The sequence below is a fragment of the Sapajus apella genome, unplaced genomic scaffold, assembly GCF_009761245.1.
Source record: "Sapajus apella isolate SASKATOON/1434 unplaced genomic scaffold, GSC_monkey_1.0 scaffold23, whole genome shotgun sequence".
NCBI lineage: Eukaryota > Metazoa > Chordata > Mammalia > Primates > Cebidae > Sapajus > Sapajus apella.
The window spans coordinates 15821870-15846087 of NW_022436963.1; the positions used below are offsets into that span (position 1 = coordinate 15821870).

Genomic DNA, 24218 nt, shown 5'->3' on the forward strand with positions numbered 1-24218 from the left:
TCTAATACTTTCGGTCAATAGCCCTTTCTTCAAGAGCCTCCAAAGTATACTGAAACTCAATTTCTGCCAGGTGACCACAGTCAGCTTCAGTGCAGTCTGAATTAGTAGTTTTCTATGTGGTGATAATGCAGTGCCATCCGTGAAGTTTTGAGGGACTGCTCTGTGTTCCATCTGATCCTTATTTCTGCTTAGAATTCATCCTCACAACCACCCCTAATTATATGTATTATCCAAAGCTCCAGAGTCTGAAGCCCAACATCACACAGCTAGTAAGTATCCTGACTCTCTAGGTAATAACTAGTAAGAATCACAGCTAGTTAGTAACCTGACTATCAAGGTAACAATTCTTCCCTCCCAGTCACTGAGCTCTCCTCAGTAAAACCAAAACAGTGCACAGAAACACAAGTGAACACACTGGTGTCAGCCGTGTGGCAAATTGTAAGGAAGTAGTTGGTAGAGGAGAAGCATTGCTCACCTGACTCCAAGCGCCAGCTTTCCATTTGGGGCATCTTCCTCCTCGGCACTTTCTGTGCCCATGTGGCTTAGCCAGGTGTTTACAGTAATCACTTTCTAAAAGGCTTCCATCTTTTGCCATGCAGTAAACATTTCGTTGTTTATGCCCTCGACCACAAGAGACAGAACACTGCAATAAAAGCAATGGCAAGGTTGTTGTTGTTTTTTAATCACATGGAGTTTGAGAAAAAACCTGCGTCGTGAGATGTTAAGACAATGCCTAATAAAAGTTACCATTCCCCTCTTTTACAGCGCCAGTTCGGATAATATCTCAAGGCTCGATAGGGAAGGAAAGTGGCATTGAAAAAAAAAGTCCATAGCATTACAGCAGCAATCCTGTGTGGCATTTTGGCTCACTCAAGAGTGTGGGTAAATCCTGATAATTGAGGCCAAAAATAAAGCTCATGAACCTGAAATTACCATGAAATTCTGATTTTAAGAAGTTCTACTATGAAATAGTGAGATATTTCTTCAACAAAATGAATTGTGATTCACTGATTGGGATAAAAGTGCATTTCCAAAATATAACTATGTTCAATTTCTTAATTAAATGATTTAAGAATAAAACTCTTCAACGATTCTCCAGAGGATAAGCTCTCATTTTCCCAGTCTATTGGGAAGAGGTGAAAAAGGCACGTTAGAAACTGAAAGGTAAGCTAGCAGGTAAGTCTGTGCCAATTTTGGGAGGGAGGCATTACCTTTCAACTTTGATCTGCAGATTCACTGGACTGTTTTAAATGTGACCTTGTCTGACCACATCTGAGAAACTTGACTTTGATTTCAGATTAGGTTTCTCAGAAAGGTTTAAGAATCAAAGTGCCCATGGAGTTGGGACAAAAATTTGATATGACAGCTTCTTGTAAAACAGGCAAGAGGCTCACCCCAGTGAGTGTGCTGAGATATGCAATGTCCATTGCCTCATTAGTGATTACAGAAGTCATTACCAGTCGGATCATAAGCTGCTGGCTCAGGTTTTCAAGACACATTATTTCCCAATATAATGGTCTTGCTTTTTAGAGGGAAATGAGTTTAAGAATGAAGAACAAAATGTGAAAACACAATGAAAACAGATTTCAAGTGTCACTTCCTTCTATTCAATATTTCTTATTTCTCCCACTAACTTTGCGATTTTGTTAAATTGCCAACATGCCCTTTTATACCTAATAAATAGCACCACATGAAATACGTAGCCTAATATTAATTCAACCACTGTTACCAAGCATGCTCACAGTTATACCATTCATAAATGCAGCAGACATGTTTTTCTAGTAAACACAAACCACTATAAAAATTTCAGTAGTTCCTGATAGACAAATGTAAGGCATGTGTATTAATACATTTGGCTTTAATTTTTTTAACTTTAGGAGGTAAAAATATTGCTGTCTTCATTTGAGCTCTAATCTTATATAATGATTTGGAGTAGTCATTCTGAAAATCTTAATAGAGAACACAGGATGACAGGAAGGCACCCAACTTGAAATATATATACCAAAACAATAGTATTCATCATTCAACCTACAGTGTTTGATCTATATAAAGACTTTGCAATATAATTCTAAAAGGCTTTTAGCATGAAATTCCTAGAAGTATCGCTACAAATCTCTAAAAGTTGGCTGATGACTTGCGCACAGATAATCCCTATTAGTAGTGACCAATTGTAACATGTTAAAATGTCACTCCAACAAGAAAATAATATAAAGGGTTTAATTAGATTTGGAATGAATTAATGTGTTTGTTTAACAAATATTTATTGAGCACCTACTATGTTCTAGCAATTATGCAAAGTACTAGGAATACAGTGATAAAATTGACAGTCTCTGCCTTCATGGAGCTTACAGACCAGTGAGGGAAACTGACATTAATTAAGTGATGACAAAAATAAATATATGACTATTCACTGAGATGAGTACTATGAAACAAACAGGCTGGAGCGGTTGGAAGAAGGCTCCCTGAGGCACTTCCTGGGGTCAGGCCAGCAAAGCTATGAGCTATAATTATGAGTTTGGGTTTTTTTTCTACACAAGATGAAAAACAACTGGAGTTTCAAGTCAGAGTAAGACATAGTCTGATTTTTGTTTCAAAAATTTACTTTGCTGAGTAGAGACCAAATGGAAATACAGTGTGAGTGGAAATGAGAAACTCATTCAGGAATGCTTGGGTAGGGCAAGTTGGTGGATTTAAGATGTATTTTTTTGAGGAAGAAATGATAGATGTTCTCTAGGGTGGAGAGGAAAGGGCAGTATCAGGGATAGCTTTCAGGTTTCTGGTTTTGGCAACTCGACAGACAGTGATAACACTTACAGAAATGGGGAAAATTGGGAGATACGGCATTGGGAGTCAAGGATATATTTATTTCTAGGAAATGAGTTGAACTTAAAGGATATAGAATCATGAGTGGTAAAATTTTTTGCCTAGGGTGAAGAAACATAGTTGTGTTAGGGTAATCAAATGAACATGGGTGACCTTAACACAAGTCTATCTGTAGGGATAGTCATTTCAATATACAAATAGTCCAAACAAGCTATCTCTTAATATAGAGTGGAGAAGAGAGTTGATGGAAATATTAATTTAGTAATCTACTGTGATCATCAGAATATACAGCCTAAAAGTTGGCAACAATCTGTATAGGATGAATTGGAAAAGGTACAGCTCTCTCATATTTATGAGTCAGGCACTACCCTACGACTTTATATGCATCATCTAATTTAATCATCCCTATAACCCAGTGAAACTCAGTAATAGAGATAGGTACTATTACTGGAGACAACTGGTGTTTTCAGAATGGCATAACCTCAATGCTTTATATAGTGCTTCCCACATGACTTCAACACGAATGAATACATTTCTGTTGGAAACAATAACAGCACAATGAAAAATAGTTAAATTACAACCAACCTTACTGATAAAAATTCATCTGAGGTGTGACTGACATCTATTGCTAATGGAATGAAGGTGGATGAAGTAGTTTCTAAATCCAATGGCTTAAAAATCTTTTCACTATCTGAACTAGCTGCAACCTACCCAATCCAGTGTTTTGTTTTTGTTTTTTTAAAAATTTGGGGACTTGAATGGAATCGACTTGGAAAAAAACAATGCAGTACTCAGTACACATATTATTTACCTAATACTGTTAAGATCTAAAGGCAGTTAGGAAATTTTCATGGTATCTAATCTGATAGCAAACACTCTTCTTTTAATGTCTTCTAATTTACCAATGAAGAAAAGCAGCTGCTTGTGGAAATGTTTAAATCTAACAGGTTTATTATTAGGTCTACTATGACTTGATAGAGGGGCTGTCATTTTGATAATCAAATAAACACAAGTTTCAGCTCTTCCATTCAGAGGGAAATTTCCATCTGATCATTTCCAGTCCTTTGCCAGGCGTTGACTTTTACATCAACATGTGTCACTGAGACATAACAGTCAAATTTAGTGCATCACCTAATACATGCTATTTATTGGTTACCCATCTGACAGTTCTTGCTCTAGGGAATGTTTAATTCCTGAAATTTGCAGCCAAAAAGCCACCTACTTTGCCAATAGGACTCTAACATTTTTGTCTTGGGAAACAACCCAACTTTGTGTAACAGAGCGATTTTCCTCCCAATTTTGAGCAAGACTGTCAGACAATGTCATCTCTGCTTGTTACTTAGCAGCACCAAGGTCAGTATCACAAGTGTTTGAGTGTTCAGGCTTTTGTTTCTGTGAGGTGGTTTGAAGGGGATGTTGAAAGTGGAGCTTTGTTCAGATGATGTGTTAACACTTTTCAGTAATTAAGGTCTAAGAGCTTGAAATCCTTGCATTCCAATTTATCCGGTGGAAAGGAAACTCAAGACATGGGCTGTCTGTTCTTCACCTCTATCGAGGGCTCTCTCTCAAGCAGTAGCACTGGATATAGTGCAGACGAATTTGGGTTTGGTGCACTGTCTCTGGTTTTAGGGATGCCCTGCATTGTTCCTTTCACTTATACTGAGGAACATGGTTTCTTCGTCATTGAGAAGCCAGAAAACTGCCCAGGTATGTCTGCCTGAAGGAGAAGGGCTGGAGAACTAAAGAGAATGGGATCCCTGGGGTTGCCAAGGCTGTCAAGGACCTGGACATCCAAAAGAAGATGGATTTCTACACAGAGTTGCTAACAATACCACAGGGAACCAACAAGTAATAAGGTGGAGGTCAGAGATGTACATAGGATCCGGCAAGAAGGAAGCTTCTCGGTGGAGCTGGAAGATGCTGGGGCTTAGAAAAAGCAATGGAAGGGGATCAGATAATGACCAGGACTGCCTGAGCTATAGCAGATGCCCGCTATGCAAGGACTAATGGATGGGACGGGGGACAGCCCTAGCACAGTGTCTGGGCATAGTTCTATGCATCTAGGTGATTCCCATCTCCAAGCAGTCTGGATCAATGAGCTTCTGTACATAAGAAATATGAAATAGGGGATGCTGACCAACTAGTCCATATTTCCAACCACAGGACTGGCTGACAGCAGGTGAGAAATAACAAGCACTGAAGGGCCAAGAGAACCATCATATACTAGAACCTATTACCAAGTTGTCAAGGCTCTTCTGATCTAAGGATTTTTGACAACAGATGGCTAACCATCTCAGAGATAGGTGTTTTGAGACAGGAGACTGAATGAATTACTATTTGTGGTCCTTCCCCTGTGAGTCTAGAGACTATGAAAATAACACCTAAATCACTTCATTTAAAAGATGTTCAGTTGTATCTTTTCATACAACAAACTCTTCTTGATCCTACTCTCATTTTAACTTTGCTTAACAAAACATAAAATCACATCTCATCTGGAAAGTACGTCATCAGAAAGGATGCAACGCATGTGCCCAAGGTTCAGGACTGCCTCTGCCCATTACAATGACAAATGAAGTGAACACTGTATGAGCATTGCACTGTTGGGGGAGGCAAAGGAGATGCCAGCCTGTACCTCCTGTTCCACTGAAGAAAGAGCATAAGCACAAGGATACAGATTTAGGGATCAAAGTTTCAAACACTGCTCAGTGAAAGGCCTGGAAAACCATGTAGGCTTGCCACATGGAAAAAAGATAGTAGCTACAACTCACGCATGTTTACCTGCTGTTTTCTACACTGTAGCCAATCAGCAAATACTTATGCAAATGAATGAACATATAAAAGCTATAGCCATCACAGAAGTGTACTATAAACCAAATGCCATGTTTTTGTAAAGGTCAGAAAGAAAGAACCACCTGGAATCTGACTCACGTTGCTAATGCTGAACTCATTTGGCACAAGTTCTTTAGATTCAAAAAGGCCACGCCAAGAGCACTCTCTTTCAGTTTGAGCAGAACTCCTGAAAATCATACTAGCTACCTTTCATTGAGTTCTTACTATGAGCAGGATACTGGGCTAATGAACATTGGCTTCTCTCATTTAATTTTAACAACACTCTGGTGGCTCTGGCACTATTAGGATTTCTTTTATACCGACAAAGAGACTGAGGGTCAAAGAGGTGACATCACTTGCTCAGGGTCACAGCACCAGGAAGCAGGAGAGTTAGACTTTAAATATAGCATGGGCTGGTCACTCTGGCTCATGACTTTAATCCCAGAATTTTGGGAAGCAGAGGTGGGAGGATTATCTGAACCCAAGAGTTTGAGACCAGCCTGGGCAACACGACAAGACATGTCTACAAAAAAAAGAAAAATTACCTGGGCATGGTGGTGCACAGCTGTTGTTCCAGCTGCTTGGGCGACTAAGGCAGGAGCATGGATCAAACCTAGGAGTTTGGGGTTACAGCGAGCTATGATTGTGCCACTACACTCCAGCCTGGTTGACAGGGCAAGATCTCTCTAAATACACACACACACAAACACAGACACACACACACACACCCCAACCACTTTAATCCTTAAGTTACACTGGAAAAAGGGCCTGGTTAAGACAACCAGTTGCACCTCTGCTTAACCCATGATAACAACAGAAAGCAAGAACCTCAAGAAATGTCTCTTAAGGCTATTTTAGAGTCACCTGATTCCTCAGTCTCCCAGGCAGAGAGTAGCTGCAATGTTAATAGTTCTGACTTTAACACCTCTCTCACAACACCTTTAGTGCCAGTGAAGAAAGACACTACAAAAAGCAAACATACAATCCCATAAATAAAGGCCCACATTTTCCCATGGCTGAAGCCACGCTACTTTTCTCTTGGCCATTTTTCAAGGTTTATTAACTCTTTGAGGCCTGCCAGATGCCACACAGTAAATTACCATTACCATTGACAGGTGAATGGCTCTTTATATGGTGAAGAAGGGAGGGCTGCAGGTTGTAAATTTTGGCCCCCGCCAATTCACCAAGGAAAAAAATCTTTCAAATGTTCGATCTGCAGGCCATCTCAGAGTATTCAGTCCATCTATTTATTTTACAAATTCAAGACTAGAGAAAAAGAGATACGTTGTGCCCAAGGTCACACAGCAGGGAAGGAGAAGACGCAGGCTGAAGAAGCTTCTATCTTAGCACAGAAAGCTATTTGGTTCCAGTTGCAATAGGGATCTGGGGCTAGGCTCTGGTGTTATTCAGGAACCACAGTTAACCACACACTCTGATTCTTTCTCATTCCCAAACAAGAGTGTAACAACCTCAAGGGGTGGCTGTGCTTGGGTGCTGCCAACACAGACAATGGCAGCTAGGGTGGTGGGGAGGGTGCTTGTCTTCATTTTGCTCTAAAATGTAGCCAAGGTTTGGAAGTCAGACAGGCTTGGGCTGGAATCCTACCTGTCATTTGACCATGGTGCCACTGGGGCCAAGTGACTTTACCTTTCTCAGCTCAAATTTGTTCTCTGTAAGATGGGAGACTAGTACTATCTATACCCAATATCGCCGTGTTACAATTAAATGAGAAAACGCTACAAAGTTCTTTGTGTTTCGGCCAGACAACATACAAAGGACAGTTTTTTTTTATTTTTTATTTTTTTCCATCACCACTACTATTATTTTTATTCAGTGGACTCTTTTAGAATATCTCTTAACATGAAGTTTAACAGGTGAGTTTTAAAAAAATATATTTGTTAACTAACGGAGCCTAACATTCTAACAGAGGGATTGATAGGTAAAAGGGGGACTTTGGCAAGATCTCATCCCTGTGAATGGGCAAAGTGCTTTTCTTTCCAAAGGTCACAGAGAAATCAATCCACAGAGCAGTCATACATGTTGAAGATTCCTTCTGTACTGACCTTTTCTATCTTAGAGACTATGACTTACCAATGTTGTCTCTTCTCACCAGAGTAAGGAGAGGAAAGATGCTATATCTGAATTTCACATCCCTCTTTCACTCCACCATTCCCTGCTCACACTTATTTTTTCTTAAGAGCTCCCGTATTTCCCTCTTGTCTTTTGTTATATCATTTCTTTAAATGTCCTGAGACACAGAATCAGTGTCAATGATAACCATTATGGAATCCATAGTCACTCACTTCCCTGCCACGCCCTGCTCTGCTATCAGAGTTGTCACGGTCTTTTGTCAAAAACATATCTCCTTACTGGCAATGAACCCATTTAGGGGAGGTCTTACAGGGCTTCTCACACAAGAATGGCTTTGAACAGTGGCAGCGACAACCAAAATATTGAGGAAGAAGGGAGAGAAAGCTTTATCAGGAAACAAGGGCTGTGACTTCAGGGCGTAAAGCCAGTGTTGACAAGGCCTGCCTGATAGCTGTTTATGTCTCGGACCACCCTGGCACTTATTACCATGAAAAGGAGCTGAGACCGCCTGAGATTGGCAGGGAACACCAAGGAAGAAAGCGGATGTGGGAGTCACGGTCATCCCAGCCAGATGGGGCATTAGGCCATCCTCCTGTCCCCGCTGCCCCCCCAACACTCCAGCCTTTGCAATGCTACAAAGGTCTAAGAAAAGGAACCAAGATTCACATGTCAACTCTTGGAGCACAGTCGAAGGCTGCTGTCAATATGACAGCCAAGTAGGTGGCCCTGCATATGCTTAACAAGGGAGATGGCAGGGCCGAGCAGATAAAGGGAGACGACCAGGGGCTCACACCTTCCACTCCCACCCCGTCACCCAGGAAGATGGGGCACAGGGCTCTCCAGTCCCACAGCCTTTGATCTCACAAAGTAACAACTTCATGTTAGGGAGGAAAATAAATTTTAACATTAAGTAGAACAGTATATGATATTAGTTATGCACACTATGAAACCCAAATTAGGGCTCTTTTTGTTCTGCAAGAGTGGAAATATTACAGTTCCCCATCAAGAAAGAAATGAAAACCAAGGAAATGTAGCAAATGTAGCACCTGGCGAATTCTATCATGGCTGTATCCAGGGGTGCAAACAGGGAAGTGAAGGTAATAATCACCAGGCGGTGTCACCCCTTCCGTGGGTAACAGGGCTCTATCGCCCCTTTGATTCCTCATTCTCAAACATATCGCCTGTTTTGGTAGGGATTATTTTCCTTTTCAAGGTTTAGCTGGTGATTATTTGTAACCTGACATCAGCAGAATAATCATGTTCACATTTTTCAGGAAAGAGGCGAAGGTGATACAAGGACCCACTCTGCGCCTACCATGGGATTATTTCTGAAAGCCATCTGGAAGACAGGGAGGGCAGTGGGTGAGAGATTTGTTCCAGAGGTGAATGAAGTTGTGTCTGAGTAAGTAATTGGTGGGAAAGCGATGACTGGTGAGAACAGTGACCAGAGTTTCTTGGTACTCTGAAAGTGGACTGTGATTGAAGGCCTGGACTGGAGAGTTCAAGGCTACCTGGAGATGTCAGTCCACTAGGAGATGACAGTGCTGGGGCAGACCCACTTCACATCACTTATGCTACTGTCAAAAGCAGTCATGGGACAGAGCTGGGAAGATTAAACCACCTTCAGAAATGCTTCTGTAGAAAAGCAATCCATGTACAGAGAAATGAATCTCAGCAGCAGGGATAAAGGTCATTTTAACCATTATTGAATTAGATGCTTATCCTCCAATTTTGCATTGCTCTATTGGGAATTTGGACAGCACATAGTCACTGTCAATATGCATTATTCAAGTCCTTTGTGGCTTTTCTTGTCTCCTCTTCCTGCCTTCCTTTTGGTTAAAAAAAAAAAAAAGGCTCAAAAATAGCACCATGAAAGGATGGGACAAGAAGTATAACCAGATAAAATGTAAATGGCTCACAACACGGAAGACTTGGCATTTAAAAAGGCTAAAATTATGTTAGATGGTTTCTGCAGATTCAAATGATTCTTATCCTACTCTGAGATGTATTCAGATGGAAATGGAAAGATTGAGGCAGAAGAGTGTAGTAGTTATGAACACAGCGTTAGGACAGTTAGACCTGGTCTGGCTGGAGAGATCTTTCTTTGTTATCTTTTGCAAGATGCTTCACCACTTCCAGCATCTATATCCAATTCTGTTTAACAGAGATATGAAATGATGACACATACACATCTCAAACTTAACATGTTCAAAACAGAAGTCCTGATCTTCCTCCGCAAATCTGTTCTTCCTATAGGCTTCCCCATTTTAATCGACAGCAGCTCCATCCTTTCACTTGTCCAGTGCAATAAACTTGGGAATCATTTTGACCCCTTTCTGACTCTTGCACCCCACAGTCAAACTCTCAGCTAATCCTTTGGCACCGTCTCAAAAATTAATCAGAATCCTACCACTTCTCACCACTCCCCTTGGGACCACTATCATCCGAGCAATGCTTTCTCTCATCTGAGTTACTACAATGGTCTTAACATTTCCATCTCTGTTCCTCCTGTAGCCTCTGCTAAATTCAGAAGCCAAAGTCAACCTCCACCCACCGTTTCACTGCCAGTGCCTTCCTATCTCACTCAAAGTGAAAACAAAACTCCTTCCAATAGGCTAACCCTCTTCTTGCTCTCCTTGCCCGACAGTCTGCCTCCATGTTCGTCTCCCTCAGTTTCATCTCTAATTTCCTATCCTGTTATTCACACCCTCTGCTCTAGATGCACTAGTCTCTCTGCTATCACGAAGTGGTACCTGGCTCACTCTTACTTTCAGGTCTTAATCTGTAATACTCTTCTCCCAGATACTCACACGGCTTGCTTTTGTATTTTCCCCTATCTTTGCTCAAATGTCACTTTCTTAACGGAGACTTCCCTAAACCTTCTTTAATTTAATTAAGCTCTAATTTAATTTCTAATTCTCACCTACTCTTCCATGCTATCTCTTATCCTTCTCTCCTAATTTACTTTTATCTATGGCGCTTGTCATCTTCATTCATAATATATATCTGACGTTTTTGTTTTGTGATTTGTTGCTTGCCTCCACGCCTCACTAGAATGTAAGTGCAATGAGTTCAAAGGTTTTTGTGTATTTTGTTCACTCCTATGTCCAAAATCCCTAGAATGGTGCCCGGTTTATGAAAAACACTCAAACATTTATGGAATGTACAAATGAATGCATGAAACAAGTGAATAAATAGTATCTAATAAAACCTGGAACCACTTATCTCACAAGAATAAAGATTAAGTAAACATTCTGCACAATGCTCAGTTTATTGTCAGAACCAAATAAATAATTGCTGTCTCCTGTGTCTTATATCCATTCAGTCCAAAACTAGCCACATATTCTTGTGGTTTAATATTTAAATCATATCTACAGAACTAAATGTACAGGGGACATCTAGAGGGAAAATTATCTGAGATTATCATATAAAACAAGCAGACAACAGGCAGAAGCTAGGAACTCAGAATACTACACTGCCCTGCAAATGCAAGAAACATTGACAGTTCATTCTTAGCCACTGATCCCACCACACACCCTGAGTGTCATATAGTGTTGTTTCCCCTCCCTAAAGATGTCATCTTAGAGTAACATTTTTGCCAGATGGGTGGGAAAATGTACATATATAGACTAAAAACAGAATACAATGAAATGCAATACATAAGAATGAGTTTTATCAAGGCCAGACATTCTCTTTCTTCTGGCTGGAAACATCTAAAAGCATAAAACTTCAGATTCAGTCATCTGTTCTCAAACAATGAGTCTCAGTGATCCTGATCAATTTTTTTTAAGTTTTCTTTCATTTAGAAAAAGCCTTTCAAAGTATAAGATATCCAGGACTCTAGAACCAACAATGAGCCCAAGATTTTATAACTGTAGAGTGAATTTGATAGAATGAAATCATGGCCACCCTTCTGCAAACTCTCTAGAGCCAGTCACTGTCAAGTCAATCTCTTATGGAGAATACCTGTTATCCAAATATTAGGATCAGGCCATGTCCAGAAAGACAAAATTTTCTTAGCTCAGTAGGACTTTTCCTTACAGATGTACTAATTCTCATTATTTTAGGATGCTGTAAAAGTCCAGCATTTTTGAAATGGATCAACCTCAGGCTGATCCATTTCAAAATTCTGGCCTGAGGTTGCTAGCTGACCCAGTCCAATTTTTGAGTTTCTTTCTTTCTTTGAAAGCCATTCAAAATCAAGTGAAATATAAAAAAGGTCCTATTCAGAAATGCAAATATTCGGCTATCTCTGACTTGTGATAAGAAAAATAAACAAAATCAGGAATCTGGCTGAAAACCCTTGGGAAACATTCAGATCCCAAGGACTCAGCGTCACGGACTTTTATAAAGCAAAAGAGTGCTGAACTGGTTTCTGCTCAGGCTTGTTTCTTTTATGTGTCACAAACAAAAATTTTTGTTTCTAGAAGTTTTGAAAGCCCCCCAAGAAAGGCAGTGGAAAAACATAGAGCTTTGGAGTCTATCAGGTCTGGATCCAATAATTACCAATTGTATGATTATTGGGAACCTTTCTTAACTTCTCTGAATCTCAGTTTTCCTATCTGCACAATGGACATCATAAGACCTATTTTGCAAAGATTATATGAGGATTAGCAATAATGCATGCAAAGGACCTGGTCAAGGCCACAGCTCACATCAGACATTTAATAAATGAGGGACTTTCTTATTATTTTCTGCTTCTGTTCAAATCCCTTTGGTCAACTGCAAGTGGGCGCCTTTATGTGCCACATCAGGAAATGTAAGACAATTAATTGCCCATCAGCTGGTAACTACTAAAGTGGAGAAAGTCATTCATTCAGAGCAGTGAACTTTTTTGATGGTGGTGGTGTGCCCTTGATTGTTTAGGGGAGATTTGTCTTTTTAAACATTTTTAAAATTTTAATCAATTAATTAATCAATTCAGAAACCAGGCTATGAGACTGGATATGTATTTTTGGTGGAGATGTGATTTCACCATGTTGCCAAGGCTAGTCTTGAACTCCTGGGCTCAAGCAATCCACCCACCCTGGCCTCCCAAAGTGCTAGAATTGCAGGCATGAGTCACCATCCCTGGCTGAGATTCCTCATTTTTTAGGGATTCTTTACTAGGTGAAAGATTCACATGTGCTCAATTTATAGTTTAGATTTATATGTAGATTATATGTAGTGAAAAGTCAAAATTCAGTTTCTAATTATAAAGGGCTTTTCACATAGCCAATTGGTAATTTAAGGTTTCAATTAATTCTGAAAGGCAGCATCCACTTTCCTTATGGAAAACCAAGATCTCTTCCACATTGGGCACCAGTGCATAAGTCCGTTATTAAGTCTTAATAAACATTTCTTTGGTCCTCCATCAAATAAAGTTTGAACATTGCAGGGAAAATTGAATGTTTCATTAGAGCTTAGGTCCAACCATGAAATTTCTGAGGCTGATGATAGTGTCTTGGGTTTATTTTCTTTGCCTTTCCTCTACCAATAGATTTCTTCTCCAGTCTCAAAAATTTGGAGTCACTACTAGTGTTTACAGCCATTGTTAATGATCTTTTTAAAGGAAAAGAATTGAGATTGATTTTCCTTCTGAGACCAAGGCATATCATCTAAAGTGTTTTCTGACCCTCTGATCTCAGAGTTGCACCTGCCATTTTGAGTGTGGTTGTGTGGCATGGGGGTTGGGGTTGGCAAATATATAGCATTTGCCATCTGCTAGCGGAGGAAAGATTTGCAGAGTGGAAAAGAAGAGGAACGGAGAAGTAAAACTGCAGAAACCTGCTTTCCCAGAAGTTAATGTATAGGAAAGCCAAGTTAACGCCACATATTTACAAAAGGTGCTCACTGCAACCTCCGCCTCTCGAGTTCAAGCGATTCTTCTGCCTCAGCCTCCCAAGTTGCTGGGACTACAGGTGCATGCCACCATGTTCCGCTAATTTTTGTATTTTTTTGTAGAGATGGAGTTTCACCATATTGGCCAGGCTGGTCTCAAACTTCTGACCTCATGATTTGCCCGCCTCGGCCTCCCAAAGTGCTGGAATTACAGGTGTGAGCCACCGTGCCCAGCCCCTCTGATGGGTTTTTTAAAAAACCCAGATAGAGCGGAAATGACTGACTGTGAAAACCTGGTGATCTCTACAACACAAGGATTTCACTTCCCTGAGAGGAGGAAGGGAACAATTTTATAATCTCAAGGAATTCTCTGATTTAACAAATAGGGACTTGGTATCAAATATGTCTGGAAAATGCTGATGACTCTACCCATCTAATGCCCACAGGAAAATGGAAAGAGAAATTCTGCTGTGAGAAATTCATAGAACTACCCGGTGGGAGAGGAAGAGTGATATTGCCTCTCAGGGAACATTTGGCAATGTCTAAAGACATTTTTCATTGTCACAGCCGAGGGGGTATGCTATTGGTATCCAGTAGGCAGAGGCCAGGGATGCTGATAAGCATCACAATGTCCCAAACAGTCCCCATAACAAAAAATTATCTGACCCCAAATGTCAACATTGCCAAGGCTGGGAAACCCTGCTTCATACCTATTCACAATCCACGGAACACTTTACACATTGCTGTCTTAGTCCCTAACCAGAAATTCTCAGGTAAAATGCTCACTAGAATTAATCCTTCCAAAAGAGTTCCTAAAAGGGAAACCTATATACTCAACTCTGACACTCAAATCTGACCAATTCCTAGATACTGATGGCCTATTACATATATGTAAATTCTATCATTGACATGGGAAGCTCTGTTTGAAACCTAAAGTTAAAAAGGAATCTCTATATATGAACTTTCAGTGCTATCAGACAATGCTAGCATTATGAACATCATGAGGATATTACCCTTGTTTTCCTAGAAATGCCCACCCACATTTATGCCATTCTTTCAAAGTTTATTCTTCATGCCAAAGTTGCCATGCAGAATGTCTGTTGATCAATTGGGCATATCTGTACACATTTACAGTATCTGCCACCTCTTTCAATCCTCAACCTGCCCCCAAAATGAGTGATGGTGCTTGTTGATTTGTAGATTTACAGTTTGGTGAGCCAAGTTTGAGACCTCATATTTTCAGCACATCCTTGAAAACCTTGCTTGCTTAGGTTTGACTGACCTTGATGACTCCCTGGAATCTCCTCTGCATTTTATGGGAAATTCAGCTTTCCAGAGAAAAGAGCTTTCAGATAGCTATGGGCTTGCAACTATGACTTTCAGCTTTCAATTTTGAATGTGGCTCCAAATGTTTCAATGGTGGCACTATTTCCAGATTTGGGGTAAGCCAATTATTTGTCGTTGTGGTTATGCTGTGCACTGTAGGCTATTAAGCAGCATTCCTGGCCCCTACCCACTAGAGGCCCATGGCACCTGCATCTCCATCATAACTACCAAAACTGTCTCCAGACATTGCCAGATGTCCACTGGAGGCGAAAATCACCTCCCAATTGAGAACCAGTGAATTACATTAAGGTTCTCAGAAAGACCTTCAGCAAGTTCTCAAAACCAAATTGATTCAAATTGACTTGGTGAGCTCAGGGCACACAGAGATTCTTTGTTGATGGGGGCTGCAAAGGGCCTGCTGAACAACCGTTCAATGAAGTCAGGGGCTGCAGCTAAAAGCGTTGGGAAGCCCCCATCTATGGAAAACGTGCCATGTACAATGTGAAATCAATTCCCATGTACGACAATGAAGATCCCAATTACAATGAACAAACAGGTTCTTCTGAACAGCACTTCCTCCCTGACATCACGTCCATGACCCTGCACCCTGCAGGGGTCTCGGATATGTTACGTGTGATTCAAAGACAACCAGAAAGAAGGAAATAATGATTTCACCAAGAAAGAACACATACCAAGACAGGAATAGGTAAGTGGGTTAGGTGGGGCTTTTATTAATCTCAAGGAAAACAAACAACACACATTTTTGGGAAAATGCTTTCATTTTCAAAGGAATCTGAACGTGGACTGGGTAGCAGTCGATAAAAAAGGGGGGAAGTCTGCATATGGCCAGATATTTACTGGAATTTATTAGGAAGCGATGCAATGAAAGTCTAGATTTCCCTGGGAAAGGTGAAGCAAAAAAATGTACCATTCCCAGAGGCCTTTCAGTTTAGCTGCATGGGTGGGATGGGGAGGAGGGTGGAGGAGAAAAGACTTAGGAAAGAGAAAATCATGGGAAAAAGTCAATTGAAAAAGTAGGAAAGATTCTGTTTCTCCTGAGCTCTGACTGCCACACCCACTCCCTTTTTTATCACGTTACGGTGCAGGTCTGAGATTAAAAACAGCTTCCTAGAATGTGTTAGAATTTTTAAAGTTGTGAAATAAATCCAGATCTACTCTTTACTTCCTTGTGAAGGAAAATACACACTCTGAACATATTTATGTTTAAGAAATTTGATAAAGTATTATGAAAGTATTAAGAAATTTGATAAAATATTATGAAAATTTTCTAACTTGCAGAAAGATTGCAAGAACATCACAAAGATCTCCCTTATCCCTCCATCCTGAGGCCCCAATTGCCAACATTTCACCACATTTGCTCCTCCCATCTCTCTCTATACGTGCTATTATCATTTTGTCTTTGACTGAGCAAATTGAGAGTAATTTACAGACACAATGTACCATTATCTCTAAAACTGTTTCCTCAAATCAAGGACACTCTTTTACATAAACACCATACAAATATCTAAGTCAGGATATCACTATAAATACAACAGCACTAAACAATCCTATGTCTTTCTTTTTAATGATCTCCTTCTACCAGTTAGCTCTTTATTTCCATATTTCTGGACTAATGTGATAAGGAGTTCAGCTCTTGAGCAGCTAAGCTCATTCATTCATTTCAACATTGTTTATAGTATGCCCAGTTTGAGAGAGACACCCAGTTTGAACTGTGGGCTTCATTAGGCAGAAGGAAATTAAGGATTGGGGCAATTAAATGATTTGGGAAACAGGTTTTTCACTTAAAATGTGTTGGCTCTGTCCATATTTCTTCCTCTGTCCTAGCTAAGAAAAAGGAAGCAAACCCATTCTGCTTTTTCCCTGTTATATTTCCCCTTGGTTCATCTTACCAAGTTCCCAAAACATAACTGTTTTATTATTCACCTGCCACATGGATTAAGGAATACAAAGGTAGTTGTGAGAATGAGGGGTGATGAGAGGAAGAGGATGCAAGAGCAGGGTTCAAGGTGATTGACTGTCCTACCAATGGAAATGAACAAGACTTAGTATTGCTAAAAGAGAATTCAGCTCCTGTAGCTTAAATTTTGCTCATGAAATAGTTTGGAAGACACTTCAATGCATTATCTTTCATTTCAACCAGAGAGTTACTACTGTGAGATCAAATTTTAGTAAATTTTATCATTTTTCTTAATTAATTTGTAAGTGCTATGACATCTTACTTTCTACAAGGAACCTCATCACCATGAACATCTGTAAAATCACCTACCTGGCTCTAAGAAAATCTATCATCCTGACTATCTATATACCTACTAAGTAAAGAAAATACGTAGACTTGTCTGTAGCCATATCACCCTGAACGAGCCCGATCTCATCTGATCTCAGAAAAATATTTAGATTTATTACCTCAGGTTATTCCATTTCTATCAAAAATGCCAGAGATCTCATCCAATATGTGCTTAATGCTGGTTGCTTTTTCTTAAAATCTTCTGAAAACCCCAAATCTTGCTCTTTTACTTGGTATAAGACAATTTTCTTGTATTCTGTCCCGATTTTCTTTGCTTATCCACTAAGCAAAACTTGTAAATAGCTCAATTAATTCCAGAATATTTCAAGTATTAATAGTTATACCCTGGTATAACACAAAATCTTACATTATAGTCATACTTTTTCCATACAGGTTACGTTTTACCATTTCATCAACTAAACAATGATATGAGCAGATTAAATCTTGGCTTAAACCAGTAGCTTGAAATTTAGAAAATCCTAAATTCAAATCCTGGTTCAGCCACTTCCCAACAGTGAGACCTAGAGACCACTTCTGAGCAGTGAGATCAACTAAATAACTTATCCAATGGTGCGGACTTCATCAAGTAGAGAAGATTAAGTTAGACAACATGGATGAATTGTTCAGCACAATTCTGAGCACAAAGTAAACATTCCAAAATGTAAGTGGTTGTTATAATTAAAAAAAAAAAAAATCAAAGTCTTCCCTATAATTAAGGGGGGAAACACATGGTGTGAAAAATTAAGTGGGAAAAAATCTGCTTTCTCGTGGGTAACTGAAGCTGTCAATTCATTCACTTTCTATTTCCGATGAAAATGACTTAGAAAGGATTATTTGAACTATTTCTCATTTTAGTGCATAGACAACCTGAGAGTGAGCATAACCGATTAATCAAAACAGACCAACTGTTGTATTATAGTTTAATTCAGAATGTTGCCCTAAAGGCAGGGGGAACACTCTATCTGGCCGTTGAGAAAGAAAACTGATGAAAATTATCAATTTGTAGTCAATGTTGTGCATGAATTTAAATTTCTTGGGGCCTTCAGTATAGAGTAAAAATGTGAATGAATAAGAGTTTTTTTTTTTTTTTTTACACTGTGGACATTAAGTTTTACAAAAATAAATGACTACAATTACAGTCATGGAGGAGACATTGCCTCAACTCAGTTTCTTCTGATGTGTCTTTGAAACACAGCCCTGCAAAGCTAATGTGCTCAGCTTTCACCTACTGGGTTCAATGAATATGAAAAGCTGCCTTCCTGAAACTTTTCCTTCAAAGAGGGAATGATCTCTTGGAATTCAAGCTTCTTTCTACAAGGTGGCTACCTGGTGTTTTCTACTTTTGCCTTCTCCTAAAAAGCATCAATCAAGCCTTGCCCTTTTAACCCACTGAACACTTAAACATACTTTCTCCTTAACTGAACTTATTGCCACGATGAACTTGAACTCTGAGATGCACAAGAGGAGACTTTGTTTTAACAGCTGCTTTTACAATGAAGCCCTGGAGTTACTATTCACAAGACCCCTGGTTCTGATAGGCTGTCTTTTCACTGTCCTCTGCATTTTCTAATCCCCAGCTGTCAGGGAACACCAACTGAAGTTTTCCAAACCAAAAGCACAAAACCCAAGAAAGGCAAGAGAATGTTAATAATTGGATGCATGGGTATCCTATGGTGGGACCCCTTACCTATGGAATAAGGTTTTTCTCCCCAATTTATTTTATTAAATTTGATTTCTTTGCTAGTTTATTATTAATTATTAGAGATGTCCTATTTCCTGAGGTTGCCCTGTCCAACATCGTAGCCACTAGCAACAGGTAGCTATTTAGAGTAGTTAAAATAACATTAAAAATACAGTTTCCTTGTCAATTAACCACATTTCAAGTGCTCAGTATTAACCACATGCGGCTAGTGGCTTCCATAATGGAAGGCAAAAATACAGAACATTTACATCACTGCAGAAAGCTACTCGATTCTATTGGCCAAGGCTTAAGCTCTTCTTCATAGGAGAAAGGGGATGCAGATCTTGCTAAGAATGATGGATTTCTGGGTTCAGCCTACGTAAGTCATCTTTTATACCATGCCTGGACATGCTTTTCTTGGCTGCAATTTTCTATTTTATAAATTTCTGGAAAGAGAGGTTATGGTCATTAAAACTAGTCATGACGATGATCCCACTTTAGAGAAAACAGCAACGAGCAAAGAAGGTGGTGTGGAGATCCACACATTCCACATCTTTTAATTGGTACCCATTAAATAACAAAGGGAAAAAGTATCCTCAGACCACAACTCTCCACATTATGTGGAGGCCAAGGACCCAGCAGGGAAAAGGCAGAAAGTTAGGTTCTCCACTGATCCTGGCTCTTAGACCACTGAACTCACATTTGGTTCTAATATAATGGTAATTTGAAGCATATTCTCTGATAGGAGATTTTTTTAAAGTTCCATGCCATCAGTCAGGCAGCATCTATCACTGAAAATGGCCAATTGTACATTTAAAAGCAAAGATAAAACTACTAATGTATACTTACTGAATAAACATCATCAGCAACCATGAAGGTACATACCCTAATAGCAACTTGTGTTTTTATTTTTATGGTGGCGGTGAAACTGCCAGGAAAACCAAAGTATCAGCTCTTTAATTACATGTGTTTAATATTCATTTAATACTAAAATTTCTCTTACACCCTTAGAATGAAGAGCTATGTCCTTAGCACCTAAAGCAGTTCCCAGTAAGCCCTTAAAAAGTATTTGTTGAAAATTGAATGACTTTTTTTAAAGAAATGACCCACAGTTTTTTTTATCCTTCTCCTACCTCCAACTCCTGATATTAAAATAAATCTTCCTCAACTGCCATCACTAATCGCCAGGATTCCCTCCTAGCCAATTATGCTTGGACTCAACCTCTACCTCCCACTCTGCATTCCGAAGTTTCTATTCCTTTCCATTCCTGAAGGGCAACTCCACAACAGGAGTCACGGAGAGGAACTGGACTCCTCCTCAGAGCCCAATAACCCTCCTACCCCGGCTCCCCCCACCTCTGGACTTTTTAAATCCATGAAAATAGAATCTGTCAAGCTACCACAAAATAGCATCAGAAGGCAGGATCAGTCTTTCATTGGCATATAATCTCCATAAATAGTGAAAAAAAAAAATGATTAAAAGCCTGCTAAGTTTTGTCTCTAGTGAAATAGATGCCGGCAAGTGTTTTGGTTGTTCTGAACACATTAGAGATGAGTGCTACACAGAACTCAGGTAAACTTTGTAAATTCATATATCATAATATTTTGTTCCACACAAAAAAACTATCTTATTTTTTATACTCCATAGTGATATAGCCAAATAATGTGGCTACTTCTTTTTTAAAAATGCTAGCAATATGTTTAAACATGTCTTCATTGTAGTAAAAAATATATTTATAAAAATACATATACATTTAACATGATATTCGTTATAGTCAAAATCTTGATAACATCCTCCTAATCTGGCTAAAAACATATTTGTAAAATGAAAGAGGAATATTTTGCCATTCCCTAAGTGACAGTCATTTGAAGCTTTTGTAATTGCTGGTTGGGAATTTACTAATAACAAGAATGAATTTGGATTTTCTGTTGCTGGAGTCAAATGGACAATGCCACAATTAGCTAAATAATGTTAAGTCTAAATGAAGTTTGAGTTTCAGGCATATCCTTTATGCAATATAAACAGGAACCTAAAAGTTTATTCTGAACATAGGCTGTTCCTTTCTACCAAAATGAGATTAATAGGCAATATCATAACAATGAGGTAGAATCACTCAAGTAGATTATCCCCTAGTCAAATGAGTTCCTAACAGCACCTCCCTCATGGGTTACAATGAGAGGGTTAATGTGATGTGTATTTGCTTAATTTGGCTTGTTACACAGTAAACACTCAGCAAACGTTACCTATTGTTATCTTCATTTCCTTTGGAGACATTAGCTTACTTCGTACCTTATTAAAAATAAAGTCTAACTTATATAGGGACTAGGGACCCCCCCCCTTACCTTGGTCCTTTCACCCATGAATACCATGATAACCTATATAGCAAAATGGAGGCTCAATAGGAGGATGAGGTATCAATAGGCCTCCCGGTCATTTTTATGATTTAGACTTTTTTGAAAACGGTAGGATCTCTTGAAACTTCCAAGGTAATTGTTATAGTATTTTATTTTCCTTCAATAAGAAATCCTTTCTGAAATGCATTGCAAGTGAACAAATAACAAAATTGACAAATGCTGTAAGCCTTTTACAGTTATCTGAACACACAGAATGAAGTGTAATCAAATTTATGCACATTAGGTTTGCTTTTTCCTGTACCTAGTCGTCTCTCATGTGTTCAGAACCATGTCTTCCAATCACCTTTTTTTTGTCTTGTGGCTATGTTTTATCATTATCTACAAATTCAACAAATGAACATGCATATTTCATAGTTGAGACTCAATAACTTAGGACAACAGTATTACAAAAGAAAAAATACCCAACAAAATGTTAAGCCTCATGTATTTTTGTTTACATATCTAAGCATCATTTCCAACTCAGAAATTTTTTCTTTAAGTATCCCTTTAAAATACATACTTGAAGCTATCTAATTACACAAAGCTAGGTACTCAGCTACTCAGATTTGAGGGAGGGGTTGTACAGGTTGGAGGGAATTTACAAAATTAAAATTGTATCTTTTTAAAACCAGAAGAAACATATACATTCATTTCTAATTCACAGAGCCTACTTGCCTTTACAGTCTGCTGATAAACACTGAGTTTTTAAACATTGTATATAAAATTAAATAACATGAAAAAATAAATATGCTTTATTATATATAACACATAGAAATCTGTACTGCTCAAAATATTCAGAAAATTCTAGGCGTGGCTGCTTAAAACTGTGTTTAGAAAATATGGTAGTGATATTTACAATCTTTATTTCTTCTAGAGAAAGAAGTAGTGAGGTTATAAAATACTGATATCAAACATTTTCTCTTCCTACCTAAGAAGCTGCAAACTTTAATACAAAAATGAGGTAGACATAAGTTAGCCAGGCAGAAACAAAAGCACAGTTCCTTCATGAGCTCATAAATTCTCATTATTCGGGTCGACAAGCATTATTCCAATGCACCTAAAGCAAGGCTCAGAGAACATTTTTAGGTTTGTCATGAAAAAACCAAACAAGCAATTTCTCCTAAGGAGAAGCACGGTTTCCAAGGTGATCAGCAAGCAGGTTGACAGGGCAATGCACAAAGGAACATCAAAGACCCATCTTGGATATATGGTATCACCTAGCATACTTTTAATCTGTATCCTAGATGAATTAGCTTTCTCTAGAATGCTCTGGATTTTTAGCCTACTTTCTGCTGAAGTTTGACAATACAGAGCTCTCTTTCCAATTGACTCCTCTATTCACAGGATGTGTGCATTGACTATTTAGTATCCTCCTGGGACTGACTGCAGGAGTTGACTGAAAGGCACGGAGGTTTAAAGACCTTATCTCAGGCCAGGCATGGTGGCTTACACTTGTAATCTAAGCACTTTGGGAGACCAAGGTAGGCAGTCACCTGAGGTTAGGAGTTTGAAACTAGCCTGGCTAACATGGTGAAATTCCATCTTTTCTGAAAATGCAAAAATTAGCCAGGCATGCTGATGGGCACCTGTAATCCCAGCTACTCTGGAGGCTGAGGCATGAGAATTGCTTGAACCCTGGAGGAGGAGGTTGCAGTGAGCTGAGATCATGTCCACTGAACTCCAGCCTGGGTGACACAGCAAGACTCCATCTCAAAAAAAGAACATTATTCCAAAACAAACATTAGCAATAAAGAGTCCAAAGGCCTATTTTAAAAAAGACAGAAAAGGTTGAATTTCTGGAGGATATTTCTCACCACCATGATTTTTAAATCTGTAATGACTTGAGGCAGAACCAATGGCTGATCTAAGATGGGTACTTAAAACCTAGGTTCACAAAAGCTTCATTTTAGGGACTCTGGAAGGTATATTAATAGTGATTTGGGGTTTCTTTCCTAAAAACTGCTCTTTAGTAACAAGTATTGAAGTAGGCTATCTCCATTTTGACCTTGGAGAAGGCTAATTCACACAGCAGCAATTACTCCTTGACATTATCTACTGCATGGGAGTACTTGGAGAGAGAAAGCACCCAGGCAGAAGGACTAATTGCTACCCTTGGTCTCTAATAAATCTAATTTGCTTTCTGTTGAAAGCAACATGTTAGCACCTCCAACATACTTTTTATTGTTGTTAGTTTCACTGTCAGTTACAATGATGAAGCACCATGGAAGTGGCTTTATGGCTATTAACACAATTACTGAGGTATGCTCACATTTGGACTTACTAAGATATTATTCCAAAGCATCCACAGAAATAAACATACAATTAAAATGAAAATCCTACAGTAAGAATCTGAAAGACTGCCCTCTAACACATATATTTAGGAAAAGTAATATATTACAAAGGTATCTATTTAAAGAAAATGCTTTTGATTTAATTTTTTTAAATCACAAAAGCCTTGCAGAAGTGGTCTTGCTCTTTTGAAGAGGCTTTAAACACAGATTTGAATAATGATCACTTTATAAAGAAAGTACTGAAATCATGTAGGCAGCAAAATGATTTTAAAAATCCATGCACTTGCTTCTGTGCATACTAGAGCATTATAATTTCTTTCTCTCTCTTTCTTCCTGTTTCAGAAATCTGTGTGCAGAGCCAAGGAGAACAACTACATGAAATAAACCTTATGTCTTCATTTACAATAATTAGCAATTCATGTTTTAAAATTTAAACATTTGTGCTCTTAAAATATCTGCAGGGGAGGGTAGTGATCCTGTGTAAAAAATTATAGTGTATTTAGAAAGTGTTTAAGGAAGAGAATACCATGGAAAATAATTTATAATTCTCTAAGACTATAGGTTTTCCCCTCCATTTTCCCAAATAATTATTCCTGTAGAGATAAATATAGAATGATCAATGGAATTGAGATGATCAATGGAATTGAGTCTGAGAAGG

The 24218-nt window shown here is 38.9% G+C and overlaps 1 protein-coding gene across 5 annotated transcripts in view; it reads right to left on the reverse strand.

The window, feature by feature from the left end:
- The window catches only part of ADAMTS9 (ADAM metallopeptidase with thrombospondin type 1 motif 9), a 166872-nt gene that overhangs the window by 45594 nt on the left and 97060 nt on the right, over positions 1 to 24218 (reverse strand). For all 5 annotated transcript variants that reach the window (XM_032290404.1, XM_032290402.1, XM_032290403.1 and 2 more), the window contains one exon: positions 476 to 643. In XM_032290404.1, the coding sequence (XP_032146295.1) occupies positions 476 to 643 (168 nt within the window). The remainder of the gene's footprint in view (positions 1 to 475; positions 644 to 24218) is intronic.